The 14167-nt window shown below is 32.0% G+C and overlaps 1 protein-coding gene and 1 non-coding gene across 2 annotated transcripts; one reads left to right on the top strand and one right to left on the bottom strand.

Annotated features, from left to right (window-relative positions):
• Window positions 1-1098: 1098 nt before the first annotated feature.
• Window positions 1099-5798, bottom strand: LOC113766875 (mitochondrial pyruvate carrier 1-like). Its single transcript, XM_027311040.1, has 6 exons — window positions 5670-5798; window positions 5334-5370; window positions 2543-2664; window positions 2404-2458; window positions 2188-2323; window positions 1099-1420 (listed from the first exon to the last, which is right to left on the bottom strand). Exons 3-6 carry the CDS (start codon window positions 2633-2635, stop codon window positions 1381-1383), a joined length of 324 nt encoding a protein of 107 aa, XP_027166841.1. The 5' UTR covers window positions 2636-2664; window positions 5334-5370; window positions 5670-5798; the 3' UTR covers window positions 1099-1380.
• Window positions 5799-13276: 7478 nt separating this feature from the next.
• Window positions 13277-13411, top strand: LOC113767237. The gene has a single exon (XR_003467955.1). It is a non-coding gene; the product is annotated as a small nucleolar RNA snoR74 (small nucleolar RNA).
• Window positions 13412-14167: the final 756 nt, after the last annotated feature.

Raw genomic sequence — 14167 nt, 5'->3', positions numbered from 1 at the left:
ATTTGATTTGATTATTTGTCGAATTGAGTTTGAACGAATTTTTTGTCGAATTTCGTTTAGATTATGCATAATATGGTTTGAATACATCCTATCATTTTGATGATGAAGAGTTAGCTGTTGAGGATGGGAAATCTCTTCTATAACCCTTTTCATGTATCACAGATTGAAGTTGATGCCTTGAAAAAAAAACATTTAAATTGAAATAACACTTGATTCAATCTATTTCACGACATTCATTCCCCAAAACTTTTCTAAAATGACTTTAAATGTTCTAAAATAGTCTTTATAATATTCCCCAAGGGAATACAATGCAAAAAAAAAAAAAAAATTATGGTTCAAATTCGAAATATGAAAATTCTAACAGCTTGGCAAAAAAAATTGAAGAAAGACTAGATATCAGTGAAATGAGTTCTCTTTTTAGGTAAGACGAAGCCACAAATTTTGGCAAAATGTAAAATTACGAAGTGCATGGACTGTCTACATTAATTTTCTCCATATGGCATTTTCTTAGCTTCTTCAACAAATATTCTTAACATACACGTCATTGGCCGCCATACATTTTTTTGAAAGGCCCTCACAATGATTTTTCTGATTATGTGAAAAGATAAGATTGTATACATCTTTTACTCCTTTCAACCTGCAAGAAAATAGTAAGGTTGCAAATGCAATTAAAAATAGGATTCTGTTTGTCTTTTAAATGATTATACAAGTCAAAGGATAGTAACATTGGTAATAACATATCACTGTCTATATCAGTTCTCATATATAACTTCTAAAGAATTTTGACATTGCATTTTTTGTTCTGAAAGCTTTTGGGTTGACAGTAATATCTCAAAAGTTAGGGTACTGAATAACAATTTCAGAAAAATTAGTTTAACACCTGATTCTTCTCTTTTGCATTACATGCCACGGCTTTTACATCTTCTTTTTATAATTATTAATCTTCTAATATTACCTAACTCTTTTAATTATTAATCTTCTAATATTACCTAACTCTGGAAACTTTCATATTTACAGTGTTGGGAGGATACGACTCATACAAGGAATAACCATAAAAGCCATTAGGTTGAACGTATCTAAAGAGACAAAAATCATGAATTCAAGTTGTGAATGTTGAGAGTCTGCATTGTGGCTTCTGCATGGTCAGCATAAAGAGTATACTTTTCTTGAAGGAACAATACAAAAGTATTGGCCAGAATTTCAGAATCTTGAATTTTTACTCAAAGTCAAAATCAATTATTATATAATTGGCAAATATAGAAAGGCAGATTATCCAGCACTATTTTGCTTGTCAGATGTTTAACGATGCACAGATAATTTCAGACAGCTGCAGGAACCAACCAGGAGTCAATAATGCAGAAAGCAACCGAAGCAACCAGATCACTTGGATGCAGCCTTCTCTTCTTTTGACTCCAAGTACCTACAAGGACAACAAGCCAAACACTAAATCCACTGTGTATAACAGAGAACAAATCCAGTCCACAAACGGAAATAGGCAGGCAGTCAATACAATACAGTTGGTTGCTTCAAAATGAAACTAAGTGGTCCAGGATTCAAGATTAGAAAAGTCATTATACATCCCAACAATAAGCTACAAGGAGCTGACAAGAGACTGACCATTCGCTTACATGCTGAGCTAAATATCAGTCATAACAAACATTGTTCTTATCAGCTACTACATCCCATCCACTACAAGACACTTGGATGTTCATTGTGACTTGAGAGAGGGAGGCCAGGGATTTAATTATGCAAAAAGAAAGATAAGAAAAACAATTGGATGGATTTCATGGGAAAAGAGGAACATATTTCCCAACTCAATAGAGTAGAAAGTCTTTTAGCAGTGCAAGAGGTATTATAGCAGAAAGAAGGAGAGAGAGAGAGACAGTTTTCAACAGGAATCATAGGACATAGTTTTCAACAGGGATCAAAGGACAATAGAAATACTGAGAAATGCTTTTATAGAATGTTGTTTACCTTCGGATTCATGAATCGTTTTCAATAAAACAGATGATAGATCATTAATCATATTTTGACAAGACACGTGGATGTCTTCACAGTAGGTTATCACTTCTAATCCAGGTTAAACTACCTTCATATGAGGTTTCTTTGACAAAACTTTTAACCGTCCTCGAAAAGTAAAGAAAAAAAACTAAAGACAATTGAAAACTGCATATTCTGAAGACATACCCCTGGCCTTTTGCCCAACGCGATAGTTGATACAGTTGCACTGTCTCGTTTGAGGCATGGCATCCCAAAAGGAGATAGTTGCGAGGTTGTACCATCCATGCAAACCTCATAAACAGTCCAGAGTATACACACATAGCTGCACAAAATAAAATCCCTAACACTTAGAATCCAAAAGTGACAAATTATCTGTTACAGAACAGCTAAGATGCTTAAAACCTGCAGTCATATTGCCAGAAATCATTTCTGGGGGTTTCTGTGTGTCTACAAGTCCCTGCCAGAGCATCAAAGGCAATTTAAGCTCAATTGTTACTTTAAGTAGACCAATTTCAAATTACATTTCATAATTGAGTCCTACCGCAACAACAAATCCCCAATTGGCTACAGGACCCCAGAAATGTGTGGTTTTAGGGCCAACAGGACTGTTCCAAAAAGCTCGAAATGACGCCATATCAACTTCCTTTCTTGTACAAGAACTGTCTGAAATTTAACAACAACAATGTTAGACATTGTGAACCAAACACAATGAAATAAAGGTATTAACACATTAATATAAGATGGTTGGCAACCATATTCATGGATCATGAAAACTAAAAAGTACAAGGTTTATGGACAAACTTGCCCCTACAGATTTGTTCTTAAAATTGTTCTCAGCATTTGTTCCTTTGGCCTTTGCATTTAATGTGAATTATATATATATACAAGACTAAAAATCAGTTGCCATGCAAAATATCAATCCATTAAAATAACCAATCACCCCCTTGTCACACTTACTCATCTAGCTTGGACAATTAGTCATGTTGGTTTCCTTTCTTTTTTTGAGATTTTTTTTCTAATATGCAAGACACTCTAGGAGCTAAAACCACCTGCACTGTATTTTGGTCTTCTCATTTTTGGACTAACTCTAGTTTTGGGCAGCCACACAAATGAATGGCGATACCCAAATAGTCTATAAAAATTGCAAAATATGTAGATACTATTATTTTCTAATTCTAGCGCTTCAAAATGAAAAACTTGTATGAGTTAGACAGAAACAATAAGCAGGTAATCTCTATAGTTATTTATAATGACCACATAAAACTCTTAATAGCATCAGCAAAATGCTATGATATATCCCTTAAGCAAGAGATCGAAGGGAAAATCATGGGGAGGAAGGAGGGAGAATCAGTTATAATGTTGCATCTCAAATGATAAACACAATTTACAGCAATTAATCTTGGAAATTTACAAAGCTGAACTTTATAATAATGCTCATTGCTATTAGTCTAAGTATTTATAAAATCCAAATCAGACATAAGTACAAAAAACTGTGAAAAGTTAACATTGCAATCCAAGTTTAACTCTCCTTTGTATATGTTTGCGACAAAATTAGCAATGGCTTCCCTTCCATTACTTCCGATAGTATCCTTATCATGCCCTGGTTAGTATAAGTAGATTTTCTAATGTCAAACTGCGCTTCTTGAAAAAGAAAATCTTCAATTGGATAAGAATACAAGATAATTAAATTCAACGAAATAAAGAGTACAGGACAAAGGAATTTTTCACTGTCAATTTGGCCACAATGTATATACCCCTAGCAAACATAGTATGCTAAGCCATTAATCCAATCCATCATTGCAAATCAAAATATATGCATCTAAAAATCAAATATCCATACCTCAATGTCAGACGTAAAAACAAATATATTGACAACAAACATGCTTTTCTTTTTAATTATGCGTAATCTCATATTGATCAGCTTAGTCCATAGAAAGCAAAGAGAAAAATGTATAAATCTAGGAAAAAACATACTCTCTAGGCTCTAAAGCACACCTCTAAGAAAAAAAAAATTCAAGTACAGAATACATGGGTGCAATACATTTGCAAAATTTGGAATTATTGATTCACTTATTCATGCCTACGGATGACTATTATTTTAGTCAGGCTATTTACTCCGTTTGTGCATTACGTTTGCTCTTCAAAGTTACTAAAGCTGCTATCAACCAAGATACAGAGTGCTTAGCTTGTCTATAGGCATAAATTTATTTTTTCCTATCCTGAGAAGCTTCAAAAAATAGAGTTCCAACCATTTGTAGTATAGTTTAAAATTGAGTTGTTCAGTTTTCGTTGTGCAAAAAAGAGGAAGATAAGCAACTCAACCTACCGAACCAGATACATAATAGTTCTGCAACCAAAATCAGTGCATAAGCTTAAAGGTTTTATGTATCAGCCATTTACATTTATTTGTCATAGGCTGTTGTTACCATCTCTTTTCTAACTTCGATTTTGTCATTGTTCTTCTTCTGAATAAAAAAACCAAGAAAGACTAATTCTTGCCATCAAATATACAAATATGCAGATAGAATCATATCGTTACCACATGTTGGAATAATCAATCTTCCCAAGGAGCCTATACATCAAACAAACCAGGTAATCACAACAAAAATTAAAGCTTAGGCACACACAGATTGATCCCTCAATAGATCTGCTCAGGCACTCATTAATTTAGTTAAGGTGCCCATAACCAATTTTCAAAGTTATATGTGTCTGAAAGGGCTACTAAATGTTAATAGCGCAGTGGAAATTCATGTAAGTATTAATAAAGAGAAGGAAATCAACTTTCATACTTCACAAGAAAAACCTTTGAACCAATGAAATTCAACCACCGGACCATTGAACTCTTCTAGCATATGAACATCACAAGGACTTGGTTTTCTAAGGCCATTCACTTTATGAGTGGGAAATGAATTGGAAGATTCCCAACAAAAATAAACAAACTTATCTTTCGTAATCATGGAGAAGAAATCCAAAATCCAATTATATAACAAAGGATGAGGGAAAAAACAAGGTCATTGAAAAAAAAACTCCCATATTGATAACTTCATTTTAATTTAGTCTGTCTACCTCATGTTACATCAATATAGTCACTACACAATTCAAATTCACATCATTAAACATAGTTTTTGGGAGGTCAAAATCTGACTATAGTTAAGAGAAATTCAACATCTAACACAATGTCGCAATATTTCCACTTAGGTAACATTAGCAGAGTATCAAGCACCAGTGGACAATTGGCAACTCCAGTGTCTAAACCTAGACTATAATAGCAATGAAGAAGCCGTAAGGAAATTTTAAGCATAAATTGCATTTTAAGTAGAAAATGGGATTACCAAGGTGATGTAGCAGCTTGAGCAAAAACACAGACACCTGGAAGGCAAAAGAGGAAAATGTGTGGGAATATATTATTAAACTAAAGCAATCACAGGAGAACAAATAACCAGCGATTGAAATTTATGAGTTTTCAGAAAAGGAAATGAAATGCATTCAATTATATGACCCAAATTTCAATGCTTCAACAAACTGATCAACCCAATTTAGTACATATTACTCCCAGGAGCCATGGATGCGCACCTGCAACTTAATTAAAAGAAAAAAAATGGAGAACCATGGTGGTAATCATAACCTCCGATTCATAATTGAAAAGGAACTAAAAAAAAACTGATTACCACGTATAATTAACAATGGTTCCTGTTCTAGCCAAGCTGGAGGAGAGCGATGGAGGAGTTAGGTCAAGCTAGGGGTAATAACAAAAGCAAAATCTCGCGAGGGAGAGAGAAGGGGAGGAGAAGACAGAAACAAAGGAGGCCGACAAAACCAGGAGGAAGACGTCAATATATTACTGGGGATAATTTCAGAAAGCTCCCCTGAGGTTCCCAACAATTTCACTGGCATCCACTGAAATTTGTAAAATTATACAAATATCCCCCAAGGTTAAGGTTTTGAATCTTGATAACAAAGTTAGTCCAATTAAAAAAAGTAACATTAAAAAAGTACTTTAAGAAGAGAGATGAAATTTTTGTTCCATAAATACCCCTTATGCATGTATATAAGTCATATTAGTAAGAGAATAAAAATAATTAAAAGTTAGAAATAATTAAAACACACGTTTAACCACTTAAAAAGTTAACATTTAATAAATTAAACAATACAAATAAGCAGCAAAACTACACTAATAATTTCAAAATTCAGTAAAACAGACTAATGATTACAAAATTTCAGTTCAGCTTTTATAAGCCTTAAAATCTTCTTAGAACTTTGAAATTTCATTTGATGGAAATTGTCATGAAACGAACTCCTATGCAGACAATCAACAATGAGTCGCCAAACCAGTGGCTATTCTTTTTCAAATAGATGAATACAATCATCCAGTTCTTATTGCCAATTTTTTAAAATTATTTTTGTGGATAAATTTTGAGTTAACCCTATGTGGTTTACATGTAATGCTTTTTGGTCTTTTATACGTTATGGTAAGTTATGAGTTATCCCCATGTGATTTATGCATAATGATTTTTTTATATATGTTATTGTAAAGTATGAATTATCTTCATGTGGTTTATATGTAATGCTTATGGTTTAAACTAAGTTTTTTTCCCTTGTCTTTTGGACTATAAAGATACTAAAAGTTTCACATTTTAATATCAAGCACTAAATTTAGCACATTTACCTTATATGAGAGTACTGATTGTGAATGAAAAACAAAAGTGGTAATACATACTAACTGTTTGAGCGATATTAGAGTTTAAAAACCTTTAACATTTTTGTGTTTATATTATTGAAAAGTTAATGACATTTCCATCTATAATTAACTCCTAATGATCCATCTAGTTACTAGTATTGCTTATTGTATCATTTAATATAACAAAAGTCAATCTACTTTAAATTTTACTATCTATGCCCCCCTTTTTCCACTATTTCTATTTTTTCAATAAAATTTTAGGACTAATGTCCCTCCCTCGTGCATGGTGTTTATAAAAAAAAATTAGTATTCAATTTACTATATAATTTAAATTACAACAATTGCAACAAGGTAACTATTGAACCAACAAGACTAATTTTAAAATTAAATTTTATTATCCATGCCTCCTTCCTTCAAATATTCTTATTTTTTTAAAAAAATGTTAGAACTAGTATCCATTCCCTATGTATGTTGTTTACCCAAAAAAAAATACTATTCAATTTTGTTCAAGCCAAACATCTCAAAAGGTAACTTGTGAACCCACAAGATTTTAACTTAAAAATTTTTTTTTAAAAAAAAATCCCTCAAGATTGTGAGAGGTAACTTACTTTAAGCCACTAGAGATCTTCAGTAATTTGTCCACAATATTTTGGTTCATATCATAAGAGTCATAAAAGAAGTAGTAATGGATCTAATTTTGTTATGCCCGTGGATGGAAAAGATGGAAAAACATGGATGCTATGCTACACTGAAAAGAAAATGGAAGGGTGTGATGCCGGGCCATGCATGATCCTCTATGCTCAAAATTATAACACCACCTTAGTTGGGGAGTGCCTCAGCAAGGATAATTGCCTGTGTGGTGTTTATTGTTGCCTATAAAAGCAATATCTTCTTGTTCACATTCAAGAAAATTTCAAGAATTCTAATAATGTCATGTAAATTTTGGTAAAATTGTTTGGTACATTGTAATAAAATTGCAACTTAGCAATCATTTCACCATCATTTACTTTAGTGTACACCATATTTATTTCACGTCTTTGTCTATCCAAAATATAAACAAGATTAATTGGAAGAGCATTATTTCCCTAACATGTAAATTGTCTAATATGAATATGGTATGTACTTAGGTTGTATCTGTGTATATGCGTTTTTACATGAATATCTAACTATATACCATATGGAGAGAAAGAGAGAGGGGAAGAAAGTGATGTCTATGTGGGTATACATTTATGGTTTGTGCTATATCTATGCATTGTATAGGGCAATTAAGGAAAATTTTTTCTAAGCACATAACCATTAGTTCTTTTTTCTTTTTCTTTTTTTTTTTGCAAGGACTGACATTAATTAACTAGAGCATATAGTGGTTAAAATTATGAGTGTCAAAATTGATGAGTAAATCTATAGTTGAAGATCATGTAGAAGAACACAATTAGACAGGTAATTTATAAAAATAATCATATTTATATTCATAATATCCAAACTAATTCAATATGTTATAAGTTTTCATAATCATAGAACTCGCAACTTCAAATATTGAGCTTTTAGTATTTCTAATTCAATTAGCAACTTTCAAGTTGCTACCCCATATGAAAACTTAGTAGAATTGCACATATCAATGATTATTACGTAATGATAATTAAAAAATATATATAACAAGCGATTATAAAATTAAAATGTAATGTGAGATGATTTCAATAGTTTTATGAGCACAAAACCAAAATTCTCATAGTGTGTTCATATTCTGACACCTCATTAGTGTGTTTGAGCATATGTATGTGTGTGTATGTGTGTGTGTATATATATATATGAGAAAATTGCAGAAACCTCCCTTGAGGTTTCTAACACTTGCACTGACCTCCCCTATGGTTTGAAAAATTGCATTGACCTCCCCTGAACTTACTATTTTTTTGCAAATTCAGTCCAAACAATTAAAATATTGTTTTAGGGAGTGAAATTAGAATTTTGTACCAGATTTACCCTTTGTGCTACATGTCAAATGAATGACAAAGTACTACAAATCAATTAATAATTAATAAATTTTAAAGGATGTTGTTTATGGACAAATATGCATTACCTATTTAAAGTACCGGCTCTTTATGGGTATTTTACTTTCAAACATTTAATTTATGATAAATACATCAATGTTTGTAAGTAAATTTCAAAAAGTATTACAGTAGTATTCTTACAAAAAGGAAATCGGTAGGTTATCTATTTAATATAAATTAAATATTTAGAAAAAAGAAATGGGCCATAAAGTATTAATTCTTTATGGCTTTCATTCATTAGATGAGTAAAGTATTGGCTATTTATGGGCATTTTATTTTGAATCATTTAATTTATGTTAAATACATAAATGTTTATAACTAAAATTGAAAAAGTGTTACATTAATATTTTTACAGAAGGGAAACTGGTAGGTTTTGTATATAACAAAAATTAAATATTTGAGAGTAAATACAAATTTAAATTCTTGACTCTTAGCTTTGTATTAGTTACCTCTTCCATCCAATATTGTCGCTATCTTACAAAGAGGAAAATCACGAAGTATCTAACAACCTCAATTGCTCAGGACTTGGTTTAGTTTCAAGGGCCGCATATTCGAAAAGAGTGAGAGACTGAAGTGTTTTACATATCTCAAACTCTTTATAGATATCTCTTTTTGGCTTGCGGCAATTGAGAATTCACCAATGGGACCCCACAATGGTGGCTTTATCTATGATGCCTTTAGAACTTACATTTATCTATGGTGCCATTAGAACCTACATCATAATTAAAAATGAATCATTTTTGTTCAACTTTAAAGTCACATTGTCTTCTAATTTATGTTACACTCATCTTCCTCTTAAAATATGATAATTTTACAATTCTTTACAAGGTTGTTTTCAAATTCACTAGATAGATAATCTAGATTCCTAGCACTCACTGAATTGACTAATTAACCTAATTAAATTTTTGTACTTCTAGTATAATCAACAAATTGGTCAATTTTCTCAATAACTCTCTCAAATCTATCACTGCATTTTTTAAAATTTTCAAAGGTTGCATTGGTCAACTTCTCAATGATTCATAAGATGACTTTACTCCATTTTGTAGAAATTTGAATTGGAAAACAAGGTAAGTATTAAATTTAACCCAATACGTTGATTCCCCTACCCGATGTTGAGATAATTCATCCAAGTAGCATTAAATTGATCAAAATTAGAATTGTATTGTTGAAACTCATTGAAGTTATCCATATATAGTGCTTTCATACATTCATAAATAGCAAAATATCTTCCATACAAAGCAGAAGTTATATAATTGGAAAAACAATATAAAAGTTTCTACTTTGCTCAATCAATATGCTTCAATTTAGCATTTAACATACCCACTTTTCATTCATATCTAAGGGTTTTTTTAGTACCGCTCTCATTGGCGCATTGGAAGTAGTACAAATCCATTTTCGCACTTTCTTCTCTTGTTGCTTCTTCGCTTCCTTCAGTGTCCTTCTCCAAGTCCCAAAAATTCCCCTAATACTTGCTCAAAATACAATTATTTGAGAAGAATAAAAAATGCACTAAGAAATGAAAATGAGAACAAGTGAAAGACACCAAATAAAATTTGCCATAACTGCACACTTTAAATAAGAAGCAAATATCAAGTGTCTAATGTAATAAATTGTGTTATTAGTGTTAGTATTAATTTGAATCTCTATTGAAAACAATGCCAAAAAGTTGATGTGAATTTTACTTAACTCTTTTTTTTTTCTCTAATTGTAAGTTCACTGGTCATATACGAGTATGAGTTGAATTCAGTTGTCCAAGTCACAGGGAATATTAATCCACTTTTTTTATTTTATTCATTCATTCATTTATTTTTAGAAGTAGGAGGTTTCGAATCCAAGTTCTCCTACTTATACTCCTTCCTACCTTACCACCTAACTCAACTGTCCTCGAGAATATTTATCCACTTACTTAATTAAATTTCTTTATTATTTAGAATATTAGTCAATGTAAGTAAATAAAACTAAACAAAACAACATAAAACAAGAGAGAGTGAAAATAACAAGACAAAGCACCTCGATCTCATATTTCCAAACTACCTTTGCTAATAAATCACTCGACTAATTGAGTTTTTCTTTCTGACCGATGTTATGTCGTTATTTGCTAATTTATGTGATTCCACTTTTGGAAGCACACCTAATATACTTCTAATAATAATAATATGCCTATTCTCATATTGTAGAACTTGATATATTTAGTTAAATTCTTTGAAATTACTTATTTTAGCCACAATATATGTGTGTCTAACTTAGGATTAATGCTTTTATCAACTAATATTGAATTTTTATTAGTTATATCATCCAATACCTTAGTTAGTTTACAATTAATGGCCAGCTAATTGTAGAACATGGAATATAAAAACATTAAGTAATTTGCACAAAGTACATGTTTAATTAACCAACTTCATTTTGTTGAAAAAAGAAAGTGATTCCATCTTTAGTGAGGCAAGGAATTTTTTTTTTTATATGTTGGCCAATGAGTCTTGTTTAGAATTGAATATATGATGCTGATTCTACATACTCTAAAGTCATCTCTCAAAAGTAAAATCTTGTAAATTTTTTAAAAGAATTATTAGTGAGTTAAACTTTTTTGGCTATTAAATAAACTAAAACCTAAATGTAAGTGAACAACACATAAAACATATTATCTCTTTTAAAATTTAAATAAAAAGTTGGATTAAGTATCAAATGCAAATTCTAAATATAGTTGGAGAGCTAAAAGTAAACAAATTAAAAATGTCTATTGTGATTTAGTTAATTTGCCCTCTTGTTTTTCTCAAAATACAAGATAAATATAAACACTCTAAATAAAAGATAATTACCCTAATATTCTAATATTATATATATATATATATATATATATATATAGTCAGAGTACCAAAAATAAACAAATTAGAAAGTTCCACAATGATTTAGTTAAATTACCATCTTTTTTTCTCATACTACAAAATAAACATAAACACCATAAATTAATGATTATTGCCCTAGTGTTCAACCTTATATATATAGCTGGAGAGCCAAAAGTAAATAAATTAGAAGGTTCTACACTAATTTAATTAATTTATCCTCTTTTTTTTCTCATGCTATAAAATATACACAAACGCCATAAATTAAAGATAATTACCATAGTGTCCTAATATATATATATATGTGTGTGTGTGTGTGTGTGCGCGCATATATATATAATAAAATACTGTTCAGCTCCCACTTTGGTATGTTGTTGAGTTAATTATAAACTTTTGCCAAATTGACACGCTATCTTTTCGACACACAGCTAAATTTATTTATTTTTATTTGAGTATCTTTTAAGTATTTTCTTTTTGGTAACATTCAATTCTGTCTTTATATTTTTACCCACTTATTCTCTTTTTCGTTTTTATTTTCTTACCTATAGCAAATTTTAACGCTTAAATGTTTTGCTTAACTTTTGACACTATAGCAACTTTCAATCGATTTCTTATCATATATATGTATATATATATTTATATATATAATAAAGTCGTATCCCCATTCTTATCATTTCATGTTTTCTCTTTCCTACGTGGCTTAATGAGACGGCAAGTAGTTTCCTAATAGGATTCTTAATAAATTTTATTATTAAGTGCGTTATCAAGACTAGGGCTGCAAACGATTCGAGCCGCTCGCGAGCTGCTCGAGTCAAAGCTTGAGTCGAGTTCGGTCAAATTCGAACTCGAGTTGAGCTCGAGCGGCTCGTTTATAAATCGAGTCGAACTCGTGCCATCCTCTATTAGGCTCGTTAGTTCGTCGAGCCGCTCGACGAGCTTTGTAAAATTACAAAAATACCCTTATTTATATAGTTAATTACTAAGTTATAACATGGGAATTGGGATGGAATTCGACTTCGAGTATCAGACGGAGGCTCGCTCATAGCAAAAATTACTTTCCCCAATTCCATTTCTTATTACTTCTCCTCTGCCGCATCTCTATTTGGTCTTTCCTTCTTTCCTTCACATCTTCTCAAGCCCTAGCCATCGCCGCCACCACCCACGAGTGCACCACGCTGACCACAGCCACCACCGCGGCACCGCCACTGCTACCCTTCAGGCCTCATTCGACTGCAATTCGACTTCATTCTTCTTCCTCTCGAAGCAATTCGACTGCAACTCGCCTTCGTCGTTGGCTCAGCTGTATTCGGACAGAGGCTTGACTTCCTCCACGGTGCGTCTTAACTCTTAAGGACTGCTAACCATCTGTCTTCCTCCATGGCGCATCTTAAAGCCCTCAATTTGATTTCCAATTTAAGGTTCGTTCGGGCCGTTCGGCGTTCCTTCCCCTCCGTCTTCCTTTCTCTTGTCTTAAGTTTGTTGCTTCCCTCTAGTTAATTTAACTGGTATTTTAGCTGGAATAGATGCTGAAATAACATTTTTGAGCTCAAATTATTGCTTTTTTCTTTTTTTTTTTGCACACCTGCGTGTGTTGTCTACCTTATGTATGTACACCTGAAATAACTGCTCTGTATGTATTTTTTTTAGTTATTTATTGGTCCTGTAGGTTTTTCTGGGGTTTTTCATTGGACTTGTCGGTAGTATAACCTGATGAAAAAGCAGGGGCTTGCTGTCGTTTACCGTGAATGTGTCTCTAGTAAACTTCAGGGAAATAAAACTTGGCATTGTTATTGGGTGAACCTCTTGAGCTCACAATGTATCTGAAATGTTATTATTGTGCTGAAATGTTAGCATTGTTGATCAATGTTAAGTGCTGGAACTAGAGCGCTTTTTTTTTTGCAGTTAAGTGCTATTTTTTTGGTCAATTCATGTCGCAGATGGTCAATTTTTTTCAATGGAGATTTCCTTAAACAAAATGAATTTTGTTCGAGAATTGCGCTTGTTAGTCTTGGTGGGCTGTCCAAATTTTAACTGTGGCTTCTACAAAATTAGGATGATCAATATAAGCTGCTGATATGACTGACTAGTTTGCACTCAAATGTGAATGAATTTCTCCTCTAAATTATAAGACAGTTGTCCAATTGCTGTGGATTGTTTACAATTTTGATGCTCATGTTTTCCTCCCCTCTTTGAGTAAAATGCTTGCTTTAAGCTGTCTAGTTAACTTACAGAGTAGATTTTCCTCATTCAACTAGGTACTAGATTCAGTCCCCTTGATTAGTTTAGTTATATGTTTAGTGAGTACAGGTCTGAAAGAGCAGCCAATGAATGCTAGTGATGTTTTTGTATAGCTCCTTGATTGGCACTTATTTATTTTTGGACGTATTGAGCAGGTTGGAGCTGGGACTATGAATCCTCTGACATTTCTAAGAAGAGAAGAAGTTCGTGACTTCAATGACTTCAATGACTGTGCTTAGTTTGTAATTTGTAATTCAATAAGTTTCTGTAGTAAGAAGTTCTTGGCCTGCTTTTGGTTGTTATTTACTTATTTTTTGATATTAAATTTTGTGACCGAGAATGTTGAACTTGTATGAAGTATTAGG

This window comes from Coffea eugenioides, chromosome 3, assembly GCF_003713205.1.
Source record: "Coffea eugenioides isolate CCC68of chromosome 3, Ceug_1.0, whole genome shotgun sequence".
In the NCBI taxonomy this organism is placed as follows: Eukaryota; Viridiplantae; Streptophyta; class Magnoliopsida; order Gentianales; family Rubiaceae; genus Coffea; species Coffea eugenioides.
Note: the sequence above shows the minus strand (reverse complement) of the source record. Positions and strands in the feature narration are given on the sequence as shown.

Excerpts from the sequence above, each read along its gene's own strand:
- LOC113766875 (XM_027311040.1), bottom strand. The coding sequence starts at position 2,635 with ATGGCGTCATTTCGAGCTTTTTGGAACAGTCCTGTTGGCCCTAAAACC. Across the intron at positions 2,324-2,403 it reads TTCTGGCAATATGACTGCAG|CTATGTGTGTATACTCTGGA; the intron begins GTTTTAAGCATC and ends TATTTTGTGCAG. Across the intron at positions 1,421-2,187 it reads CGTTGGGCAAAAGGCCAGGG|GTACTTGGAGTCAAAAGAAG; the intron begins GTATGTCTTCAG and ends TTGTCCTTGTAG.